Below are 26345 nucleotides of genomic sequence, written 5' to 3'. Positions count from 1 at the left end.
TATATGCACACCCTATTGGAAATGCAGCCAGATCAGGCACTATCACCGTATTGCTTGTTTTTGTTTAAGAACACAGTTTAATAATAATAATTTTTTTTATTTATGGGCGCCTTTCAAGAGTCTCAAGGACACCTTACAAAAATTTAGTAAGTAGAGGAAAAACATGTAAGCGGAATGAAATAAATAGTAGAGACATGACTAGTACACAAATTAAAGACAGAATTCAATTCAAAACACAATACGAGGCAATTCAAGCACAGATGAAAAGGGAGGGGGACGTGGGGCTAAGGGTGGGCAGAGGTGAAGAGATGGGTCTTGAGGCGGACTGGAAGATGGTGAGGGACACGGAATTGCGGATCAGTTGGGGTAGGGAGTTCCAGAGCCTGGGAGCTGCCCTGGAGAAGGCTCTGTCCCCAAACCTGCGGAGGTTGGATTTGTGGATGTTTAAGAACAACAGAAACGTGAGCAGTCCATTGGGCTTGCTTTACCGTGCAGTAAAATTATAATTGGTCTCAAGCTGTTCTTCCCGCTTTATCGCCATACCTGCTGATGACTAAAAGTTCATTTGGCCTTAAATAAACTCGGTGAAGAGCCTGTTGAGAGCAAATATTACACAGATTTATAACCCTCTTCATCCTGAAATGTCTCACACCATCTTGAGACTGAACTGCCTGTTGCAGTTATTAGAACTTAGACTCTGCATCTGCCCTATCAATCTTGTTTCTTTTTGTTTTAGTGAGATTCTGGCTAAAACTGAATGCCAGTGATTTAAACCAGCATCTGCAGTTCTTTCCTACACATCCACTGGAAGCATTCTCTTTGAATAAGTTCTCTCTCCGACTATTTTACTACTGGAGGCACTCAGCAGGAAAACGTCGTCCATTCCTTCTCTCCAGAGATACTGCCTTCCTTACTTTGATATGGGTTTGATTTGGACACATTGGGGCTTCACTTACTCGCGTCGGTTACATTTGTATCGGGCGCCGCGCATGCGCCAGGCGTGTGACATTGACACAGTCCCATTCACAGAAAAAGTTGCAAGCAAAGAGGTTGCAAGGTTCTAGAATGCGCCGCGCACTGAGCTCACGGTGGCTGTTGGCGGGAGTCTCCTTGGCTGCAGGGGCCGGTTTGGGGGTGGGATACGGAGCTCACCGGCACCAAGATGCTTCCGATTCCTTCCTCCATTGCCCCGTGATCCCTATCCCGTCTGTAACCGCGGATGCCGTTGCCAACGAGTCCTTTGTGCCGGTCAGTCCGGCACAGCTGACCCTCGGCAACTCGACCGAAATCATGAAATTCGGTTTCCCTTCTCTGTCCCACATCAAGACCCGCGAATCATACGTGTTGGCCTATGACCCACGAACCAGGAACGCCCTGTGGGTGCTGGAGCGACTGGACGCGGGCAGACTGGGCCTGACTGGCTCCGACCGCAATCGTTGTGTATTTAGGGAGGATGAGTCTGTGCATGAATACCACCGAGCACAGAACGGCGACTTCAAAGGTAGCGGTTTCGACCGGGGTCACTTGGCAGCAGCCGCTAACCATAAGCACAGCCAGAAATGCATGGATGATACCTTCTACCTCAGCAACATGGTGCCTCAGGTAACCAGTAGGGAAGCATAACATTCCAGATCCTATAAATTCGACACACAGACAGAAAGTTGGAAATGCTCAGCAGGTCGGGAGATATCAACGAGGTAAGGACACACAGGGAAAGTTTGGAGATTTAGAACTTCATCAGAACCGCAATGGTGAGAAGACGAAGTTGCAAAGACAGGAAGTGGAGAGAGAACCGAGGGAATGCTTGTGATAGGGTGCAGACCCAAGTTGCCAATTATTTAAATAACAATATGTTCAAGAGATAATTGAAACAAATGTACTGCTGCATTTCGAGCGGAACAGTATAGCATAGGAGCATCCCACAATGTCTGTGCCAAACATGATGCTAAGTTAAACAAATCTCCTCTGCCTGTATTGTGATCAATATCCCTTCATTCCCTGCATATCCGCGTACATATCTAAAAGCCTAAAAAATGCCACGATCAAATCAGCCTCAAACACCATACCTGACACTGTGTTCTAGGCATCCACCACACTCTTGAGTTTAAAAGAACTTGCCCTGTACCAAAGGACCCCTTTCCATGTTGTATGCTTTATTATTGATTATTTTTTTCATTCTGAGATAAGGTAAGTTTATGATAAAACATAGCTTTTTATAGCTGAAAACCAAGCTGCTTTGAGAAGGACATGCATACAGTCTGAAGCATAACATTCCTTCAGTTTTGAGGGGAAGAAGTGAATCATAGTTAGATTCAGTTGGGATATGTTTATAGATCATGCAGTCTGGACCAACAATGGAATTTATTTTCATTTTGGTAACTTAAACACATTTTACTATCTATATACTGTCCTTTTCTGTGCTAGTTTTAGATTTACTTCATTTCTTTCCTTTAGAATCCTGATTTAAATAAGAATGCCTGGAACAATCTGGAGAGGTATTGTCGGAGTCTGACCAAGTCCAATAAAAATGTGTACGTTTGCACGGGACCCCTTTATTTGCCGAGGTATGACTCTGACCCTTCCGTTGGGTTACTTACAATAGCAGATGTGAAAGTATTGCTTTTGAGGAAGATCTCGTAGCAAGTACCCAGTTGGTGTTAGTTGATCGCAGACAGAGCAACGCATGGCTTTACAGCTTGGGAAAGGTTCCCTGCTCTTCGTTACATTCGAGTCTTTCTGGAGAATGTGAACAGGATAGATTCTGCCCCAATGCCTTTGTTCACCAAATAGCTTTATAGATTGTTGAGATTCATATATTGAACTCGGGCGAGTTAAGGGAAGGTTGCCATCTTTGGTTAAGTGATGTGAAAAGATGAGGAGACGGAGAAAGGGAATGAGAGTGACAAGAATAGAACAACAGTACACTACCAAATTCATATCTACCCTCCCGAATTCTGCAGCTCTTGCTCTGGGACCCATCACAGAGTTGACCAAGAACGAGTGGGGGAAGGGAGGTCTTGCAATCTTAATGGAGTCTTGGGAGCTGGTTACTATTAGACACCAAGTACAAGATATAGGTGGAAATGGCAAATGAGCAATATTGCACTTTCAAAAAAACACCAGGTACAGTAAAAAGGAATTCATATAAAGTCTAAAAGAGGTTGCTCCCCCTCAAATGTATTACCTACTTCAAACACAGAGAGCTGAAGGGCCTGTTTCTAAACAGCACTGGTCTGAGTAAGTTAAGTTTCCATGTCAATTCAGGTAATAAATACTACATCACTAATGTGCTGCCTCTTGGCTGAGACACCAAACTGATGCTCTGTTTATCTTATTAATTTGGAGCAAACAATCATGTGTCACTGCTGCAAGGAAGAGCAACAAAATTCTTCTTGGCCAATATTTTTCCTCAAAACAACACCAAGACAGGTTGTTCAAAAGGGAACTGCAGATGCTGGAATATCGAAGGTACACAAAATTGCTGGGGAAACTCAGCGGGTGCAGCAGCACCTATGGAGCGAAGGAAATAGGCGACGTTTCGGGCCGAAACTCTTCTTGTTGCTTAAAAAACCTTACTGTGTGTATATTGGTTACAACACTTTTTGCATTATAACATATACACTCCCTTAGCACTTTGCCTGTAAAAACACTTTGGGACTTCCTGGGGCCATGAACGGGCCATCTAAATTAAAATTATTTTAAAATTGAGTAATTTGGTTATATTTTGATCAGGAAGGAATCGGATGGGAAGTTGTATGTTAAGTATCAAGTCATCGGGAAGAATAACGTTGCAGTTCCAACACACATCTTTAAAGTGGTGATACTGGAGAAAGACAGCGGGGAAATCGAATTGCAGTCGTATGTGATGCCAAATCTGCCAGTTTTGGATAACATTCCCCTTGAACGTTTCCTGGTGCCAATCGAGAGCATTGAGCGGGCATCTGGCCTTCTGTTTGTCAGCAACATTCTGAAAAGAACCAATAGCCTGAAAGCGATAACTGGCAGTAGCAAATAAATGACAGGATGGACAATGACTGAGGTAGGAAATTATCAGGACAGGGGATAAAGATTTGTTCCTGAACAAATTGTACCGCTTCATTTTATGGCTTGAATAAGTAACGTTTATCCTTAATTTCCAAATTACTTTATGTAGCTATACCTTGTATATTTTATGTAGCTATACCTTGTATACCTTGTATATTTTATGCACCATTCTTAATACTATGTTATTTGTTTATTTGAGATTATTATTACATTCAAAACTGCAAAGAAAGCTCAATTAAATTATTGGAAAAATCTGTTTTTTTCTCAACCAAAATATTATTCTAGGCATTATTGTGGCTATCAGTGATCAGATGGGGGTGGTTCCTTTTCTTTAATTATCGTTGTGGCCATTGGGGCCAGCATTTATTCACCATTTAGACATGTGAAAGAATAATAATAATAATAATAATAAATTTTACTTATGGGTGCCTTTCAAGAGTCTCAAGGACACCGTACAAAAATTTAGCAAGTAGAGGAAAAACATGTAAGCGGAATGAAATAAATAGTAGAGACATGACTAGTACACAAATTAAAGACAGAATTCAATTCACTACATAATATGAGGCAATTCAAGCACAGATGAAAAGGGAGGGGGACGTGGGGCTAAGGATAGGCAGAGGTGAAGAGATGGGTCTTGAGGCGGGACTGGAAGATGGTGAGGGACACGGAATTGCGGATCAGTTGGGGGAGGGAGTTCCAGAGCCTGGGAGCTGGAGAAGGCTCTGTCCCCAAAACAAAGAATAATGGTGGGCCTATTGTTTGTACCATCACAACTCATATGGTGGAGGTGATACCCGATTTATAGCCTGATATATATCTGAGGCTTCTTTAGCAATCCACCCTAAGCCTGTGATCCTCGCCACTCAGTGGAAGGTAAAACAAATGCTTGGCTTTAGAATCCCAGTGTATCTAGGAATCTGATGCTTCTTTGATTACCTTTTAAAACACCATGTCATCAAAACTAGTTATTTATGTAGTGCATTGATGTTGCTTTGTTGGACGACACAAAATTCTAGGGCAACTCAGCGGGACAGGCAGCACCTCTGGAGAGAAAGAATGGGTGACGTTTCGAGTCGAGAACCTTCCTCAGACTGAGAGTCTGGGGAGAGGGAGACACAGAGATAAGGTAGTGCACAGTGTGAATATGAGACATCAAAGGGGATGTAGACTAAGGAAAATGTAGAATCGATCATTGTTAACTAGGAGAAATGGTGACAATGAAGCATACAGAGATAACATTTAATCAGGGGGACAGTCAGACTGGTTGAAGAACCAGGAAGGGGGAGGGATAGAAAGAGGAAAAGCAAGGGTTACTTGAAGTTAAATAAGTCAATATTAATACCGCTGGGGAGTAGGCTGCCCAAGTGAAATATTAGATGCTGTTCTTCCAATTTGCGCTGGGCCTAGTTGGTATTGGGTTGTCTGGGCTTGAGTTATTAGCAGTAATTTCCAATCAATCCCTGTCAAAAGGTGGTTGATGGGGTGAGGAGTGAGAGTTGCTGTGGTTTATCCAAATTAATTGATGTAAGTTTGAAAAAGGCAGTATGCTGCATGAGTACATTATTCTCTTTTCTCAAATTATTTTCCAAATGATTAATTTACTTTTAATTCCCCCACCAGACAGTACTCAGATAATGTTGCGTGGAAATGAACAGCTAATATCACAATTTTGAGAATATACATTTCAAATTTGTAGTAGTGTGACTCAGAGTTTTACATTTAAGGAAAGACTTCAAATCAAATCTCCCATTGCGATCTTGAGTGTTGAAAAAAATCCCATTCTATTTGAAGAAGAATGAGAGTTCATCTTGCAACCCCCCCCCATTTTGTAAAATAAAACTGCTTGATTAACTTCTCTGTTTGTGGTGCTTGAAATGTCTCGTATTCAAATGTACTTTTTTTCCCATCTCATTTTGATCAGTCTTTCGTAGGACACTGAAACATTATGCAGTGTTTAACTCCCCAAAATCAATACATTTGTGTGATGAAAGAAGGCACTGTAAAATATTTTATCATTTGTTATTGATCACTATGCATTTATTTACTCATAATTCTGGTCTGCAGTCCTAACGAGTGGTTCAAAAATCAGACCACGTGGGGTCTGTTTTGGACCCAGATATTTCTGCTACCTAAGGAATTTGAATCCGTTGGCCCTTGGAACTTCCTCCATTGCTCATTGTTGCCATTCTGGATTCTCTACCTTGACCGTACCATCCTGCTCATCTGCACAAGATTTTTTTAAAAGTATAATTGAGATCCCTTTTAATTCTTCTGAACTCTAGACAACACCATCCTCGTCTACTCAATCTCACCTGATCTCCCATCCCACAAGCCAAGATAGTAGTAGATCTTTATTACGCTCCCTCCATGGCAAATCACGTCCATTTTTGGATAATGAAAACAGGTTTGTGTGCATAGTACTGATGATGATGGAGCTACTCTGTTGATGTTGGAGTTGCAACTTGTGAAGGTAAATCCATTCATATTTGGGCAAATTTACATTGCCATTTTGGAAGGAACACTCTGGCCACTGGGACAAGACAGTTGAAGATTCCTACAATGAATCCTTACCCGGCTCCTGGAAGGATGTCATTAACTGGATAGAGTGCTAAACAATATTTACCAGGATATTACCATGCCTGGTGGATTTGGATTTTAAGGAGTGATTGAATATGCTGTGGCTTTTCTCCCCAGTACATTTGGAGTTTGAGGGGTGACTTATAGATTTATAAAAAATAGTGAGGGATGCAGATAAATTGAATGGCTCCTCAGCAAAGGAGAGTCTAAAACTAGAAGGCATAAGTATAAGGGAAGCAGGGAGGATTTAAATGGGACCAAAGAGGCAACTTTTTCATGCAGAGGGTGGTGCAACCAGAATCGTACAGAGTACTACAAATATGGCCATACCAACTTCTTGTACAGCTGGACGATGATGACAGACCAACTCTTCCTCTCGGTACTCTGACCGATTAAGGCAAGTGTGACGAAGGCCTTATTCACCACCCAGCGAGTATTATCAGAGTCCCACACCACCATGGTCACGCACTCATTTCATTCCTGCCATTGGGAAAAAGATATCGGAGCCTGAAAACTGTAACATGCAGGTTCAGGAATAGCTGCTTCCCTACAGCCATCAGGCTATTAAACCCCAACCAAATAAGCTCTGAACTATATTGACTTGGGCATCGGTTTAGTCTTTTTGCACTATTATTGTTTGTTTGTTTTTGTATGTGTATATGCACACACAGATATATATACACACACACACAGATATATTTGTGTGTATCTTTGAATGTATAGGGTGATTTCACGAAAGGTCACTGGAGCGTAAATCCCCACTCACGTGACCGAAAATTTTAACTGGGGGACAAGCGTCACTTCCGGTACATGTTAGTGGATGGGAAAACACGCACATTCACACCCGTTAAAAACATCGAAAACGGCCAGGTTTTGAGCTGCAATTAAGTGAGCCAGTCGGGGTGACCGTGAGGAACAGCTACCTAAATTTACAGTCCAAAAAAAAGATAGAAACTAAGGTAAATACAAGAGGGAGCTGAAGGGGCAAAAACGGCGGAAGTTGATAGCCGACATTTTTCGTGGAGATTTAAAGATCCAAAATATCGGGAATTATCACGTTTGCTCGCAGCATTTCATCAAAAGTGGCATTATTGGCTTTGTTATCTTTATTCATTTGTTAGATGAAAAGTATTAAAAGTTAGAAACCCGTCAGTAAAATTGCAAAATCGCCCATGGTTCTCGGGTGGGTTTTAACATGCAAAATGAAAACGCTTCTGAAGCTCCATTTACCATTTAATTAATCGTAAACTATCAATGCGTTTGGAAATCAATTTTACTGAGATGCAAGTTTACGATTATTTAAATGGTGAATGGAGTTTCAGAAGCGTTTTCATTTTGCATGTTAAAACCCACCCGAGAACCATGGGCGATTTTGCAATTTTACTGACGGGTTTCTAACTTTTAATACTTTTCATATAACAAATGAATAAAGATAAAACGTCAATAATGCCACTTTTGATGAAATGCAGCGAGCAAACGCGATAATTCCCGATATTTTGGATCTTTAAATCTCCACGAAAAATGTCGGCAATCAACTTCCGCCGTTTTTACACCTTCAGCTCCCTCTTGTATTTACCTTAGTTTCTATCTTTTTTTTGGACTGTAAATTTAAGTAGCTGTTCCTCACGGTCACCCCGACTGTCACAGTTAATTGCAGCTCAAAACCTGGCCGTTTTCGATGTTTTTAACGGGTGTGAATGTGCGTGTTTTCACATTCACTGACATGTACCGGAAGTGACGCTTGTCCCCCAGTTAAAATTTTCGGTCACGTGAGTGGGGATTTACGCTCCAGTGACCTTTCGTGAAATCACCCTATACGCACTGAACTTTTGTTCTCGTCCATTACATTGTTTACACTACAGAGTACAACGTTTACATATTTTGTTGTGCTGCTGCGAGTGAGAATGTCATTCTTCTTCTGTCTGGGTCATATGACAATAAAACACTCTTGACCCTTCATTTCCCTGCACCTTTTTGAACACAAGGCAGGCAACTTGTCCATTCTCCAGCTCTGCAGCCATTGTAGGGCGTGGCTTGCTAGGCCTCGTCGGCGACCAATGGCAGCGCCTCTTGTTGAGTCTTGACGACCGAGGGGAAGCCAAGATGGCCGGCGAGCAGCGGCCGCCGACGCGGTGGAAGGGGAAGCATGTGAGTCCCTCCATGGCAATCGTTAGATGCAGAGAAGGACATTTTAAAGCGTGTGTGTGTGTGGGGGGTTAGGAGTTCGCTCAATCGCCCACGGGCTTTTGGCGGCCCCCGCGACCGCGCTGTGAGGCAGCAAAGGCTCAGCGGCCGGCGGGGCCGGTATTGCTGGGCACTCGTTGATTTAATTTAAACCGCGGGGAGTTTCTCCTGTGTCGTTTCCACATCAAGAATAAACGACGGCAGTGTAAATAGTCTGTCCAATTTCGGTAGAAGGAACGGAGAGGTGCAAATAAAGTTTTAAATGGTGTTTTCCCTCTATGTTAATTGGAATCGTACAGCATGGAGGCCCTTCGGCCTAACTCGTCCGTGCCGCCCACGTTGTTATTTGAGCTACTCCATTTAACCCCGTTTGATCTTTCCCATCCATGTACCTGTCCAAAAATGCCTTTTAAATGCCTTATGATTGTATTCGCCTCTGGCAGCCCGTTCTATTTTCCTACCACCCTGTGTGGAAAACGTGGATCTCCTTTAAGTCTTCCCCTCTCACTTTATATTTATACCCTTTAGACTCCCCTACCCTGAGAAGAAGACAGTGATCATTCACCTCATCTATGCCTCTCATGATTTTATATACTTCAAAATAATCTCCCTTAAGTCTCCTTCACTCTAGCGGGGGGAAAAGTGTGTAACTTAACCCTTTCAGTCCCAGGAACATCTTTGAGAGTCATTTCTGCACACTTTTCAACTTAATTACAAACTACAACTAGGTAACTATAATTATACACAATATTCCAAGTGCAGTCTCACTGATGTCTTGATTTGGTTCTTTATATCGTGTAAAGCATGTAACATGATGTCCCAACACCTGAAGAAGGGTCTCAACCTGATACGTCACCCATTCCTTCTCTCCAGAGATGCTGCCTGTCCCGCTGAGTTACTTCAGCTTTTTGTGTCTATCTCCTGTACTCTATGATGAATACAAAATGCTGGAGTAACTCAGCATTTACCCGTGTTGCCATTTTGGAGGAACTGTGTACCTGTACCCATTGATCTCTAGGTTCAATAACACTGCAAATCTTAGCCTGATTTAACTTCCTGAAATACAACACTTTGCACATCCATGTTATATTTCATCTGGCATTCTTTGGCCCACCTTTCAAGTTAAATTTGATCCTGTGGTAATCTTACATAGCTTTCACTGTGCTCTATATCACCAAATTTACTAATTCTGCCAACTATATTTTCATCCAAAGCATTAATATACCTGACAAACAACAGTGGACCCAGCACCAATAAAGGCACAACATTAGCTTTTTGGTCTAGAGCTTTCAGTATTCTGGTCCCTCGCCTGTTGCTAACAGGAAAAACATAAAGTGCTGGAAGAACTCAGCAGGTCAGGCAGCATCTGTGAAGGGATTGGACAAGCAACTTTTCGGGTTGGGATCCTTCTTCAGACTTGAGTCTGAATAGCCTTTTGCTACTTATTATGTGCACATAAACTGATCCTTTACAGCTAATAACCTCATTGCTAATAGCATGTAACGTACGACCGGTGCTTGCACTTGAAGAGATATATACTTTAAAAGTATTTATTGGAGCAGAACATACGTAAGATTTTTCAGGTCCTTCATAAGGTAATTGCTAAAAGGATGTTTTCCCCAGAAGGAAATCTAAAACAAGGAGGTGCATTTTCAGCATAAAATGGATGAGGGAACTTTCTGTCAGTTGTGAATCTTTGAAGAACTTTATTCCAGGGAGCTGTGGAGTTTGATTCATTGAATATTATCAAGGCTGAGATAGATAGGTTTTGGTCAAAGGGATAGCTAATATTTTTGAGAAAGTGGAACCACAATTGGATCAGTCACAATCTTATTTGATGTTGCAACAGGCTCAAGGCACCACCTAGCCTCTGCCTTTTTCTTGTTCTTATCTGACTAGAATTTTTTCTGCATAAAAAGTGGAAGCATATCTTCCACAGATAACGAATATCAATAGCATACACCTTTTTGTGAGTTTTATTGATCAACACACATGGTGTATGTGTTTATATAATTTATTGACTTGGTGTTCTCTCAGGGTGAAATGACCGGACCTGACTGGAAGAAATCAAAAGATGCCAGTGAGTATTGAATTTTTACTTTATTAATATTCCAGTTTATTTCCCTCTTATGTTTTCTTTTGCTGATTATCCTGGGTTTCCTGTTGCCATGAGGATGGAATGGTTATTGACAGTGATTTGTGTATAGTTCCTATTTACCCTATGTGTAAATATTCTTGATGCCATTTGCAAGTGAAAAACCCAGCCAATTCCTAAAGGTTAGGGGAGAAAAAGTAGAAGGGATTGGCCCCTCGGGCTGCTCTTATGCACAAGATACTGTTCCTAAAGAGGCTTTGGAAAATCATAGAATCTGAGTTGGAATAGCTTATTAGTTCTTCAGCTTTAAGAAATACTTTAAATACTTAAATACCTTAAATACTTGACCTTCACTGCCTTCACCCTCTGGGTGAAGAAGTTTCTCCTATCTAAGTTCTGAAGAGTATATCTCAGGTTCTAGAATCACCACCATTAGTAACATCCTCCCTGTATCTAGTTTATCTTGCCCTGTTAGAAGTTTATAGGGTTTTATAATATGTCCTCTCATTCGTCCATAATCCTTTGAATAGGATCACTGACGATCTCCCCTCATGAATCTGACTCGCCGTCCCAGGAATCAGTCTAGACCAGCCCAACCAAGACTGCATGCAAAACTCTAGATAGGGTCACATCAAGGCCGAAGAGAGCTGCAGGGAGTAATTCCAGTCCTATACTCGGGTCCTGTTGTGTGGGGTCTGCACGTTCTCCCTGTGACTGTGTGGGTTAGTTCCAGGTGTTCCATTTTCATCCCACATCCCAAAGTCATTTAGGTTTGTAAATTAATGTAATTTGCCCCAGTGTGTAGAGAGTGAATGCGAAAGTGACACAACATCAAATTAGAGTGATCGATGGTCAACATGGACTCGTTGGGCCAAAGGGCCTGTTTCTCTATTGTACCTTTTAATCAGTCAACCACAAAACATCATTATTTACCTAACTGCCTGCTGCAGCTGAATGCTTGCTTTCAGCAACTAGTGTAACAGGACACTCAGGTTTTGTTGCGCTTTCTCTTTTCTCAGACTATCACCATTCAGATAATCTGTTTCTAAAAGCTTGCAATTATCCCCATTTATTGCATTTGTCCACTCACCCATCTTTTCTAAATCACATTGGAGCACATTGCAGCCTACTCACAGCTCACACTACCCCCCCCCCCCCCCCCCCCCCCCCCAATTCAGGCTTTGTGTCATCTGCAAACTTTGCGATATTACATTTAGTTCTCTCATCCAAAACATTGTTATGTATTGTGAATAGTTGTGCCCAAGCACTGATCCATGCAGCACTCCACTCTATCTGCCACCCAGATAAAGACCATTGGGCAGAACATACAGCAGCCTGAAGCTTCACACCACCAAGTTTCGGAATAGTTACTTTTCAACAACCGTCATGTCCTTGAACTAATTTGTACAACCCTAATCCTACTTTAATTCTACGGAACTCAACAGATTGCAAACTGAACTACTTACCATGGACTTGTATTCTATTTGTGTATTTTTGCATTCATGTCATTTTTTACAGTCTTGAAACATTTTTTGTAGAATGTAAGCTGCTGCCTGTATCCAAATGAACCTTGACGATGAATTTAAATACAAGAATGACAAAGATTAAGGCCTTGAATTAAGTGATAGGTTGGCCAGTTTAACCCACTAATGACAAAAACTGTTAGCTGATTTTTCTTTTGTTTCTAGGAAAACAGGCGCTGAAACAATTGAAAGAATTAAAATTATTGAAGAAGCTTGATAAACAAAGGGCGGAGCAGCAGAAAACAATAGAGGAGCAAATGAAAAAAAAAGAACTGAAAGGTACAAAGAAAAGATTCAGAACATTGTAAATATAAGGGTATAATCACTAAAATAACACAAAGCTGCTATATTTTCCAATGTCTACATATTTCTTCCTATTACGTCACAGTTGAGGGGTGGATGGGCAGAAATGATGCTTCCTTTACGGTCATGTTATAGGAGTAGAATTAGGCCATTCGGCCCATCGAGAGTACTCTATTAAATCATGGTTGATCTCTGCCTCCTAATCCCATTTTCCTGCCTTCTCCCCATAACACTTGACACCTGTTCTAATCAAGAATTTGTTTATCTCTGCCTTAAAAATATCCACTGACTTGGCCTCCACAGCCTGCAATGAGTTCCCAAGATTAACTACCCTCTGACTAAAGAAGTTCCTCCTCACCTCCTTTCTAAAAGAGCGCTCTTTAATTCTGAGGCTACGACCTCTGGTCCTAGACTCCCACCAGTGGAAACACCCTTTCCACATCCACGCTATGCCTTTCATTATTTTGTAAGTTTCAATGAGGTTCCCCCTCAACTGCTCATCATATGCTAACCCACTCATTCCGGAATCATTCTTGTAAACTTCCTCTGGACCCTCTCCAGAGCCAGCACATCCTTCCTCAAATATGAGGCCCAAATTTGCTCACAGTACTCCAAATGTGACCTGATCAGCACCTAATAGAACCTCAGCATTACATCTGAGTCAATATTATGGAGGAAATTTGGGCATATAGCCCATCTACAGTGTCTTCACTATGATTAATGTTGTAAACATGGGTTGCAAAATGTAGTTATTAAGAAACATGCAATACATTTTTGATCAGTAAAATCACCTTTAACAGGGCCAATTGATGCTTGATTATTTTAAAATATGTATTTGCAGATTTTCTGTCGTCTGATAATTGTAATTTACAATCAAATGCTAGAGATATACATGACTTGCAGATTAAACATAAAGTAAATATTCTTTCATCTTAAGTTTAAAATGATTGCTGAAATTTAGGACACTATTTGAAGAAGAGCAGGGAGTTATCTTACTGTCCATGCCAATAGTTCTCCTTCAACAACACCTAAAATAGATTTTTTCTTGTTGCTGATGGTGCGATCTTCTTGTGTGAAAAACAGTTCCTGTGATGGGCTTTACAACGTGATGGCACATCACAAGAAACAGTCTGTAAAAGTATTTTGAGCAATTTGAAAAGACATAAGGTGTTTAGTTAAGGTACACAAAAAAGCTGGAGAAACTCAGCGGGTGCAGCAGCATCTATGGAGCGAGGGAAATAGGCAACGTTTCGGGCCAAAACCCTTCTTCAGGTGTTTAGTTAAAGCAGTTTTTGATTCCTGATAGAACCGATAAAGCTATCATCTTTTCCACAGCTTCTGCAGTACAGGACCAGCAATAAGAACACTCTACCATTAATGACAATAACCTGAAGAAATGTTTAACATGTGGGAAAATAAATCATAAAAATGTTATTCAGATTGTTTATTCATATTTTTAAACAATTATACACAGGCTGAAAATTTTATATCTAAAACAAGTATATACAATTTAAAATTTGACCCTTGGTAGGATGAAGAATCCATTAAGGCCTTCACCATTCTGCATTAAGAATTATTAAGCAGTTCTGTAATACAGTCCACTGTGCCAATTAGCATCTATTTTATGATATATACTGACCATTTTTATATTTTATAGGTCGACTGTATACTATTAGTGTGGCATTACCAGGGTCAGTTCTGGACAATGCCCAATCTCCAGAATTCAGGACATATTTGGCTGGACAGATAGCTCGTGCCTGTACGGTGTTCAGTGTGGATGAAATTGTAGTCTTTGATGAACAAGGAGAAGATGCAAAGTAAGATGGCTCAGAAATATTAATTACTTGTACCTCACGGCTAACAGGTACACATTTAATTATGCAATGTACAAAAAATGTTTGAAGGTTAGATGTTTCAAACTTTACAGTCATTTGATTCCTAGTTATGAAGTAAAGTTTATTTCCAATTCATGTGGGCTTAGAAAAAAGCTGTGGTCTGATCTGTTTGTTTCAGTTTTCCTATTGTATGCATATATAAAACAGAACAAAGATACTGAAGGAGGTCATTCACTGTCTTAAACCTGATCTAATAATTATTTATATCTCTACTATTCTGTGCATAAAACATACTGACCTATGTTTTCCACATATCTCTTAATATAGATACCCCAAAATTCCTATCAACTGATCCACATCACCCCACAATCCATGAATTTTTGGAGGGAATAGATACAGATCTTTACTAACAGTTGCATATTTTATTTAGAAAGTGCTTCCTGAATACTTTCCTATTATAGTTGTACTTTTAATCTTTGTCTTGCATAACCCCACAGAAGAGATAGTTTTTCTGTATCATCCTTCTCCAATCTTTTTAACATTTTCAATAGCTTAGGACCAATCTTCCCTTGATCTTTTAAACTCGGCATAGTGTCCGTGGATTAAGAAATAAAGAAGATTCCAGGGCAGTGCAAATGTTGACACTTATACTGATTGGAGCTAGCCATATGATTATTAATTTGCATTAATATAGCACTTTTATTAAGTGATAATCAACATAAGAGATATGGTAGTGTTTGATTATTGAGAGTGTTTCATTGGAACCTATCTATGTAAATACAGAACTGTGGAAGGCGAATTTGGTGGAATTGGAAGGAAAGGACATGCCAATGTTCAACTTGCACGAATCCTGCAGTACCTTGAATGTCCACAGTGAGTCACTTTGGAGTAAAAGTGTGTTTTTAGTTCCGAAACAAGAGCAGCATACATTTATACAGATATTTTACTATTTATTTAAAAGTCATCTCAGAAGTGGAATAAGACAAAAGTTAATACTGAGCCAAACAAAGAGGTATAAATAGGGGGTACTAAAAGCTTACTCTAAATTTTGCGTGTTCCAAAGGTCACGAGAGAGGCAAACACCTTTAAGAAAGCAATTCTTGATCTTAGACATGGGAGGTAGCTGAAAAGTGTCCACATTTATTTTACATTAGACCATTTGGAGCATTGCTGGAGAGAAATTGTTTGGTTCACAGAGATCATTGGCCAATTCTTATTACCCACGGTTTAATATATCAGACCCAGTTTCCCTCAATGGGTCTTTCTGGTGCAAGACATTTCTCAGAGGTAGGAATAATCAAAGTTCATTCAGTGTTGAGACTCCATATTAAAGGAATACAGTCTATAGTCCGACAAGGTATACAGACCACCAAACAGCAGTAGGGAGATTAGGGAGAGCATCAAGCAGGAAATTAGGGATGCATGTAGCAAAGGTACAGCGGTTATTATGGGTGACTTTAATCTACATATAGATTAGGCCAACCAAATTGGTAACAGTGCTGAGGAGGAGGATTTTGTGGAATGTATACGGGATGGATTTTTAAACCAATACGTGGAGGAACCGACAAGAGTGCAGGCCATCCTCGGCCAGGTATTGTGTAATGAGGAAGGATTAGTTAGCGATCTTGTTGTGCAAGGTCCCTTGGGCAACAGTGCCCATAATATGGTGGAATTCTGCATTAGCATGGAGAGTGACATGGCTGATTCAGAGACTAGGGTCCTGAACCTGAATAAAGGAAACTTTGAAGGTATGAGACGGGAATTGGCTAGGATAGACTGGCAAATTATACTTGAAGGGTTGACAGTGGAGATGCAATGGCGAAGATTTAAAGACCGCATGGATGAACTCCAGAAATTGTTCATCCCTGTCTGGTGAAATAATAAAACTGGGAAGGTAGCTCAACCGTGGCTGACGAGGGAAGTCAAGGATATTGTTAAAGCCAAGGAAGAGGCATAGCAATTGGTCAGAAGAAGTGGTAAACCAGAGGACTGGGAGAAGTTTAGAACTCAGCAGAGGAGGACAAAGGGGTTAATTAAGAGGGGGGGCAAAAAGAGCACGAAAGAAAGCTTGCGAGGAATATAAAAACTGACTGTAAAAGTTTATTTAGATATGTAAAAAGGAAAAGATTAATGATGTGGGTGCCTTACAGCCAGATACAGGTGAATTTATATTGGGATGCAAGGAAATGGCAGAACAGTTAAATGAGTACTTTGGTTCTATCTCCCTAAGGAAGACACAAACAATCTCCCGGAAATACTAGGGGACCGAGGATCCAGTGGGAGGGAGGAACTGTAACAAATCCACATTAGTCAGAAAATGGTGTTAGGTAAACTGTTGGGACTGAAGGCAGATAAATCCCCAGGGCCTGATGGTCTGCATCCCAGAGTACTCAAGGTGGTGGCCCTAGAAATCGTGGATGCGTTGGTGATCATTTTTCAATGTTCTCTCGACTCTGGATCAGTTCCTGTGGACTGGAGGGTAACTCCACTTTTAAAGAAAGGATGGAGAGAGAAAACGGGGTGTTATAGACCAGTTAGCCTTACATCGGTAGTGGGGAAGATGCTGGAGTCGATTATTAAAGATGTTATAGTAGCGCACTTGGAAAGCAGTGATGGGATCGGCCAAAGTCAGCATGGGTTTATGAAGGGGAAATCATGCTTGACTAATCTTTTGGAATTTTTTTGAGAATGTAACAAGTAGAATGGATTAGGGAGAGCCAATGGATGTGGTGTATCTGGACTTTCAAAAAGTATTTGACAAGGTCCCAAACAAGAGATTAGTGTGCAAAATTAGAGCACGGTATTGGGGGTAGGGTATTGACATAGATAGAGAACTGGTTGGCAGACAGGAAGCAAATAGTAGGAATTAACGGGTCCTTTTCAGAATGGCAGGCAGTGAGTGGTGGAGTGCCGCAAATCTCGGTGCTGGGACCCCAGTTGTTTACAATATATATTAACGATTTAGACAAGGGAATTAAATGTGACATCTCTAAGTTTGAGGATGACACAAAGCTGGGCGCAGTGTGAGCTATGAGGAGGATGCTCTGAGGCTGCAGGGTGACTTGGACAGATTGGGTGAATGGGCAGAAGCATGGCAGATGCAGTATAATGTGGATAAATGTGAGGTTTATGTGGCAAGCATGTGAAGGCAGATTATTATCTGAATGGTGTCAGATTAGGAGAAGGGGAGGTGCAACGAGACCTGGGTGTCCTTATACATCAGTCACTGAAAGTAAGCATGCAGGTACAGCTGGCAGTGAAGAAAGCCACTGGGAGAGGATTTGAGTTTAGGAGCAAGGACGTCCCACTGCAATTGTACAGGGCCCTGGTGAGACCGCACCTGGAGTATTGTGTGCAATTTTGGTTTCCTAAACCAGGAGGGACATTATTGCTATTGAGTGGGTGCAGTGTAGGTTCACCAGGTTAATTTCCAGGATGGCGGGACTAGCATATGATGAAAGAATGGATCGACTGGGCTTGTATTCGCTGGAATTTAGAAGGATGAGAGGGAATCTTATAGAAACAAATAAAACATTTTAGAGATTGGACAGGGTAGATGCAGGAAAAATGTTCCCGATGTTGGGAGAGTCCAGAACCAGGGGTCACAGTTTAAAAATAAGGGGTAGGCCATTTGGGACTGAGATGAAGAAAACTCTATTTTCACCCAGAGAGTTGTGAATTTGTGGAATTCTCTGCCACAGAAGGCAGTGGAGGCCAAATCACTGGATGTTTTCAAGCGAGACTTAGATTTAGCTCTTAGGGCTAAGGGATTCAAGGGATATGGGGGGGAAAGCCAGAACAGGGTACTGTTTTTGGATGATCAGCCATGATCATATTGAATGGCGGGGCTGGCTTGAGGGGCCAAATGGCCTACTCCCGCACCTATTTTCTATGTTTCTAAGCTCATTTGGTTTACTAGTAAAATACACAAACACTGATTAGGATTTGTATTGTAGAAACCAACTACCAAGGTTTGCTTTAAATGTAGAGCATATGCATTTTTCTCTATGACGTTTAGCTGTACACTAACATGTGCTTTGCGTGTAAACAGGTACCTTAGGAAATGCTTCTTTCCAAAACATCGGGATCTAGATTTTGCAGGTAAGCAAGTCTGTTATGATGCCATATGATGGCCACATATTACAAATAGAATAAGTGACTTGCACACCAGTGAGATAAATGGATGTGTGTGTGTGTGGTTTTGTTGTGCTGGTCTGGCTGCCATTTTACCTACATAACTGCGGAAGTGTTTTGGGATATCGCAAAGAATGCAAGAGTATTTAGACATATTTCTGTGTTTTATTATTAATGAATGAGAGTAATTCAAAAGCAACTTTTGGGAAGATGCTATATTGTGGAAGTTGGTCACTACCACCTCGTGTGGTTGCATTAACTGGCATGGCAGCATTTAAGAGAAAGGTGGATAAGCACAAAAGAGGAAGGACAAGTGTTTAAATTTTATTGACATTAATTACCATCAATTTGTATTGCGTGCCTTTCCCTAGTTAAATCTGTTACCTGGGAACCTTGTAAACTTTCTGAGTGCCGAGTGGAATACATCAGCTGTTTGTAGGCAAGGGTTTGCATGGTGAAGGTCTTATTGAAAGCTGTGGCTATTGCAGAGTTGTTAAAACTAAGTACATAATTCCATCTGATGTGGGGATATTGAAATAGTGGTCTGGTGTTTGTAAATGGGATGGGGCTGTATTTCACAGCTCAATGCAGTACAGCTTTACTGTATGGTTATCTCTTTGTCACTGGTTAGCATTTGTCACTGTTTAAGTTTATCAATATGTATCCCCCTCTGGGGTTCTTTCAACACCATTTGCCTTGGCACAAAAACAAACTACTGCCTAACACCTTCTAGATGTTGAACAATAATAACACCTCTATCAGCACCAGAATTCAGGCAGACCCAACTATATTGGATATCGTAGATCTACATTAGTGAAACCTAGGGTTCATATTTACTCCATAGAGGGTACATACTTCATATAGGGAACAGAGACAATTTATGAGGATGTTGCCAAGACTAGAGGGAACTACAGGGAAAGGTTGAGTAGGCTGGGACTCTATTGCCTGGAGCGCAGAAGGATGCGGTGTATAAAATCATGAGAGGAATCGATCGGGTAGATGTACAGTCTCTTTCCCAGAGGTGTTTAATCGAGGACCAGAAGACATTGGTTTAAGGTGAAGGGGAAAAGATTTAATAGGAATCTGAGTGGTAACTTTTTCACTCGGTTTCCACACTGTATCACTCTATGACTCGACTTCTAAACACTTGTTTTGAAAGTAATACAAGATTAGAAATTACTGCACTCTGTCCAAATCTGGAAAAGACACATTTTTAGTCATTACAAACTGGGGTCAATAGATATTCTTTCCAAAGGCATGAATAGGTCTCCTGTATTTGAAATCTCAGGGATAGTATGGTGGTGCAACTATTAACTCTGCTACCTCGTATCTCCAGTTACTTGGGTTTGATCCTGGCCTCTGCTGCTGTGAGTGTGGAGTTTGTACATTCTCCCTCCATGTGGATTCTTCCTGATGCTCTGGGTTTTCTTTCCACATCCCAAATTAACCCTGGTAGGTTAATTGATTATTGTAAATGATCCTGCAGTGTGGATAAATGGCAAAAGGAATTAAAAAAAAGATTTAATGTGTATAAATAAGATGGGGTGAATGGGATGTTAGGGTTGGTCGGTTGGGGGCTGGCACGGATTCAATGAGGCAAATGACTCTCCTGTGTTGTAATAATAATTAACCTGCTAATTCTCTTGGGTGCTGCATGGATTCCCAGGTTGGGGCCATGGCCCAACATAAGGACCAGGAGACACCACATGCAGAACATTGTAGCAGAGGCGAATGCTGATGAAAGAAGTGGCACAGCTGGCAAGTTGCTGCCTTGCACCACCAGAGAGCCGGTTTCAATCCTGTTCTTGGGCGCTGTCTGCGTGGGATTTGCATGTTCTCCCTGTGGTGGTCCGGTTTCTCTCACATGCCAAAGACGAGTGTGTTTGTAAGTGAATTGGCTTCTGTAAAATTCCCCTAATGTATAGGGGATGGATGAGAAAGTGGGATAATATAGAACTAGTGTGAGCGAAGGTCAGCATGGACTCGGTGGGCCTGACATCGCGCTGTACCTCTAAACTAAATATAAACTAAATCAATTAAGAGAAAAATGAATTAACATTTTCACCTGCATTATGATTTTTTTTTAAGCCTGTACGTGCTAGCAGCAGGTACTGCCACTGGAAGTCATGGCTTAGTATGGAACCATCAGACTTTTCCGTATTTTTTTCCTCCACTCATACTTCGCATCTTAAAAACTGGGTATCTCATTTGCCCCAGTTATTATTACATTGATACATTAACTGTTTTGTCCTCTATGAATGCTGAGTATTTCTATAATTTTCTGCTTTTATTAAAGATTACCAGCATTTGCAATATTTTTCTTTTAGATGTATTTCTGCACATTATGTTCTAGGGGTCCTGAATCCGTTGGACAGCCCACACCATCTGAGGATTGATGATGATGCAGAATATCGGGAGGGAGTGGTTGTTGATAGGCCTTCTAAGCCCGGGAAAGGATCGTTTGTCAACAGTGGCTTGAGAAAGGTTTGCATATAAGGATCCAAATTCTGATTTGAATGCATACAAAGCACTGTAGCTTGTTTTCACTGCATCGTTCCTAAAAGCTGGCAGTAGATCTGAATAAGTTGCTGATCAGATTGTAAATCAGACATGCTAATGAGTAGTTATACCAACTAATCAGACTGTAATGATAATGTGAGGCAAGGTAAAGAGAAGCTCATTGGTTCCTGGACTCTGTGTAAACTCTTTGAAAGAACAATCCCACTTCCCTGCCTCCAAATGTATCCTCTTTTTCATTTGGCGAACGTTACTTCATGAGAGTAATGAACTGGAATTTCAATTTTGCTTTATGTAATTTAAACCAGGAAGTGCAGATTGACAAACAACTTCAAGCTGGCCTCCGTGTTACAGTTCGTTTACACAAGATGGAAAATCCAGGTAAAAGGACCAGGACATGCTGGTTATATCTGTAGTTATATCTGAAGTTGATTCTATAATGCTGGATAAAATCTCCATTCATTTTCTTGAAGCATTCTTTGGGCATTGTACCTGTAGAGTAACATTTTTAACTTTGTAAATTTCTCTGTATTTCCTAGACCATTGAAATATATAGTTAGGAATAGAACACAAAATGCCTTATAATTAGACCACTGTTTAAAACTTCAAGCATTTTGCTACAAACTCCGTTAATCCTCTTTGGTAATAATTTTTACAGTGTGACAGTGGCAGATGAATTCCACTGCCTCATTAAAAAATCACCCCTAATGTGTAAGGATAACATTGAACTATTGTGAATTGGTGATCGATGGTCAGCGTGGACTCAGTAGGCCAAAGGGTCTGTTACCATGCTGCATCTCTTTAAAAAACAAACTCCTGAATGAGTAAGAAGGGTGTTAATTTTATAACTGCTACGTCCCCATGAGCTAGAGCAGTTAAAAGGGTCCCAAACCATCGGCCATCAGCTTATCATGCATGTGCTACAGGCACATTCCTGTAGAAAAGATATATTGAGCAGGAGTGCAGTCCAAATTTATCAGGGAACCCAAGTCATATGGACACATCATCTGGAGACACAAGGAACTGCAAATGCTGAAGTCTTGAGCAAAACACAAAGTGCTGGAGGAACACTGGGTCAGGCAGGATTGGACAGATGACCTTTCGGGTTGGGACCCTTCAGACTGACTGTATTATAGTTGTGCGGGGAAAGCTAGGAAAAATGACGCTGGAGTGGGACATAACCTGGCACGTGATAGATGGATACAGGTGAGGGGGTTTTAGATGGCAGATGGGTGTCACTTATTCCACTTGGCCTATCCATTCTCCCCACACAGATGCTTCTGACCTACTGAGTTCCTCCAGCACTTTGGGTTTTGGCAGGATCATATACAAGACTTGTAAAACTAGACTGTTAAGAGGAGTGAATTGATCTGTAACTAAGATTTGAAAGGAACTGCATATGCAAATAGAGGAAAGATGATATTTTTCATTGGTGTGGAATCATCAGAGGTAGGCTTTTGGGGAGATAACTCACACAAAAAGCTTGACCAGAGTTCGATTAATAGTTTAAAATCCTGACAATAGATTTTTTGCTAGACTAATTTATAAAAGTAAAGGATATTTTCAGGGCTGCCATCTCAGTGAATAGTGCAACAATTCAACGGGCTAGAGCTCAATGATCTTTGATTCCTACTGATGTGGTATTTTAGAACACAGCGTCTGTCACAAATAGAGACCATTTATTTCCATAGTTTTTTTTTCACCATTCATGTCATTTAGAATTTAATGCTTTTGGGTTTTTTTTGCCGCTTTTTAAATAACTGACTGCTTGTTGGAATATTACTGCACCTGAATTATGTTCTATTAGACCATTGCTTGGCAACAGATTAAGTGCTATTACGGCAGCAAGATTTTTTATAGTCGGTGTCTTTCATTTACTGTTCTGAAAAGAGGTATAGTTTCTTGAAGGTCCACATTATTCTGAAAGCCATTCTTCTAAATGTTTTCAGAGAGCAAAGTTTTGAAGGGTTCAGTTATCGCCCCTGACGTTCCCCGAATGGAGTCTGGTCTGTACTGGGGTTACACAGTTCGTCTTGCTTCTTGCCTCAGTGAGTTCTAAATCTGTATTTGGGTCTTGTAGATGTTACTTAACCCATGGACAACATTTTAAAATGGGAAAAGGCCTGACTGTCTGTGTTTGGTAGGTTCTGTATTTACAGAGTGCCCATTTGAGGATGGCTACGATCTTACAATTGGTACATCTGAGCGAGGGTCAGACATTGACAGCACAATACTTCCCACATTCAGGTAAGATGTTCTGTTGTGTGCCCCTACTTGGAGAAGTAATCCTTTAATCTATTACTCTGGCGACTGCAGATGTTCAGGAAAGGCTGCAAATTCACTTACTTTATTTAATAACGTTGTCTGCGCTGAGTGCCAGTTACAGAATCTATTTGTAACACATTCATTGTGGTTTTCTTGATTTGTTTCTGTTCTATGCAATTTTCTTCAATCTACAATTTTCCTGCCACATAATCTCTCCAAAATAAAGTGATCTAACTCTTCTGCACTACCTTCTCTGATAGCTATATTGGCATATTATAAGCAGGATGTAATCATCTAATCTGCCCACCCAAAATTGCAATGAAAAGGTGAGTCCCATTCCAGAAATCATTTTATTTTCAGGCAAGGACTGGCTAATTGTTTGCATCTGCTTCTGACTTAACCCCTTCCCGTCTGTAGGGTCACCTGATCTAATAGGACAAAAGGGAAAAAGGCCCAGCAAGCTGGTTCCACCATTCAGTAAGGCCTCAGCTCAATCTCCTTCTCCTCTGATTTTGTGTCCAAAATACACATCCCGTCGCCCCCACTGGTTCTAGAGAAATTCATCCTCCTTTGCATCTACCTGTGAATTCCTTCTGCTTCTCTTCATAGGACCACTTATCATCTTAGGCATCAATGTAGTAACTCCAAAGAATGTACAATATTTAGAAAGAAAGGCAAAGCTGCATGCAGTATTCCAAAATCAGTCTCGACAAAGATCTGTGCAATATCGCTAAGATTTTCTTATCCACACTCCCACAGAACACCATTTACCTGCTCTGCCTGTATATTCACTTTCTACTCCAGAACCAGCTCTGTTATTGAATTTAGGCTTACTTTTTCTTAAGGCCACAATTGTTCTTGATCTTTAGGAAAGAATTCAGTGACCAATTTTATAATACTACCATTTTGTAGCTTTCTGCTATAAACCCACTTACAATCAATCAAACTTCAACAAGCATTTTTTAAGATGGCAGTTCTATTTTTTTCTATGTTTCACTTTTTGGTAATTAATTACACAGGACTATTATTCTATTCTCAACCTTTTTACAGGATTTGTCTCATCGCATGTAATTTGTTTTGTCATTGTTATTAGGCACATGTTGATAGTGTTTGGTGGTCTTCAGGGGCTTGAGGCCAGTGTTGATGCTGATCCAAACCTCAACCTTACAGATCCTTGTGTCCTCTTTCACCACTACCTGAACACCTGCCCTGGTCAAGGCAGCCGTATCATTCGTACAGAGGTATGTTTTGCTTAAAGATCTCACTAGTAGACAATGTACTGGTTTATTATGTATTCAAAATCAGGCTTGTAGAATGTATCCAGCATCCAGGGAAATACCTTCCCCACTTATAATCTGTTCTTGTGATCCTTTATAAGCATTTGTGTACCTAAATCAGCCATGATCATATCTCGAAGGGCCTACTCCTGCATCTATTTTCTATGTAAATAACTTTCAGTAATCTAGTCTGGACCATCATGTTCTGTAACATTATCAATCATGGCAGATATTACGTAGAAACAGGTTTAAATCCATTTGGTTTTCACGTGTTATTGTAGCTTAATGTGCTTTGAAGACATTACAAACTGCGGATTCATGGAGTTATGTGATTGTGCTATACTAGTACACCAATATAGTCTCAGAGTTCTGCCTCTACATAAAATAGGAGAAAACCCTTGGTATATTACAATATACATATTGTGAGCAGTTCTGCGTCTTCTAGCTTAATAAGAATATACTAGTTTTGGGGAGAATACAGCAGTTTTGTCAGAATAAGAACTGGTTTGCAAAATTACATGGTAAGGCTGTTCAAACTAGGGATACATATTCTAGAATTTAGAAGTGCTTTAATTTTTTGTAACGTTTTTAGGGGACTTGATAGGGTAGGCTGTAATCTAATTCCATTGTTTGGGAGACCATGAATAGAGAAGTTACTCTAAAAATTAGAGCAAGTCCTTTCACAATCAAAATTAGGAAATAATTTGCTAGGAAAGAATAGTCAAACTCTGCCACAAATGGAAATGGATGCTGCAGCATCACGCTGCATGGTATTAGGAGATATATTGGGAATGTGTGCACATGAAGTAGGGTTACCAATCAACTGAGTTTAGTGAATTGTTTAAACTAGCATGTCTTATAGACCAATATCTCTCTGTTTGGGGAATGGATTTTACTGTGAATTATCTTTTTTGTTTTCCAGGAAGCTATCCTCATCACTCTTTCTATATTGCGACCAAAGATTGATAAAGCACTCAAAAGCTAATTCAAGTTGAATTGGTGAAAACATTTTGCATCACATCTTTTATTCTAACCTTGAAAGATTAATTACCTGACATTGCTCATTCTCCTGCCTGAAATTAGAGCTATCTCTAAATTACAGAGATCCAGTTCCCAGCATGTGTTGGTGTTTACCTAGGAATCTGCAGATTGGTTACCAGATTACAAGTTTTGGGGAAGATTTAAAATGCCAATTTTCCAAAGGTAATGTTAAACATCTTCAATCATTCAAGTAATTATACAGAATGTGTAGATGAGAATCCAAACTGAGTAATCATGCAACTGCTATTCTGATATTTTCTGTCAATTACACAGAATAAATGATTTTATAGTTGAGCACATGAGTTCAGGAAAGTTTCTTGTAACCTTTCTTGGAATCACATTTAAGACGTGTAGGCTGATTATTGACTGCTGTGCAGAATCTCTCCAGTGTAACACTGCTATTAAATTGTAATTTTATGAATTATTGACATTATGTGGAGTAAAAACCCTATTTTTTTTTTTTTAGAAGTGTTTGATTTTTGGTTCAAATGTTACTTGAAAAATTGTCACAGAACAGGCACAGACCACATGATCATAATTTTGTTTTACT

At 40.5% G+C, this 26345-nt stretch overlaps 2 protein-coding genes across 3 annotated transcripts; both read left to right on the top strand.

Annotated features, from left to right (window-relative positions):
- The first annotated feature begins 988 nt into the window (after positions 1–988).
- endog (endonuclease G) lies at positions 989–4294 on the top strand. The gene is made up of 3 exons (XM_033048972.1): positions 989–1602; positions 2455–2564; positions 3733–4294. The coding sequence occupies exons 1-3, from the start codon at positions 1066–1068 to the stop codon at positions 4013–4015; spliced, it is 930 nt and encodes a 309-aa protein (XP_032904863.1). The 5' UTR covers positions 989–1065; the 3' UTR covers positions 4016–4294.
- Positions 4022–26256, top strand: spout1 (SPOUT domain containing methyltransferase 1). Of its 2 annotated transcripts, none has more exons than XM_033048971.1 (12): positions 4022–4039; positions 10843–10885; positions 12589–12702; positions 14384–14543; positions 15345–15434; positions 18613–18662; positions 21049–21179; positions 21521–21593; positions 23162–23260; positions 23357–23459; positions 24571–24718; positions 25677–26256. In XM_033048971.1, the coding sequence occupies exons 1-12, from the start codon at positions 4031–4033 to the stop codon at positions 25737–25739; spliced, it is 1083 nt and encodes a 360-aa protein (XP_032904862.1). In that variant the 5' UTR covers positions 4022–4030; the 3' UTR covers positions 25740–26256. The 2 variants fall into 2 exon arrangements, with proteins under 2 accessions (XP_032904862.1, XP_032904861.1); XM_033048970.1 differs by lacking the exon at positions 4022–4039 and adding an exon at positions 8643–8769.
- Positions 26257–26345: the final 89 nt, after the last annotated feature.

Source organism: Amblyraja radiata, chromosome 32 (assembly GCF_010909765.2).
Source record: "Amblyraja radiata isolate CabotCenter1 chromosome 32, sAmbRad1.1.pri, whole genome shotgun sequence".
Lineage (NCBI taxonomy): Eukaryota > Metazoa > Chordata > Chondrichthyes > Rajiformes > Rajidae > Amblyraja > Amblyraja radiata.
The sequence above is the reverse complement of the archived record's forward strand: the minus strand, read 5'-3'. Positions and strand labels throughout refer to the sequence as shown.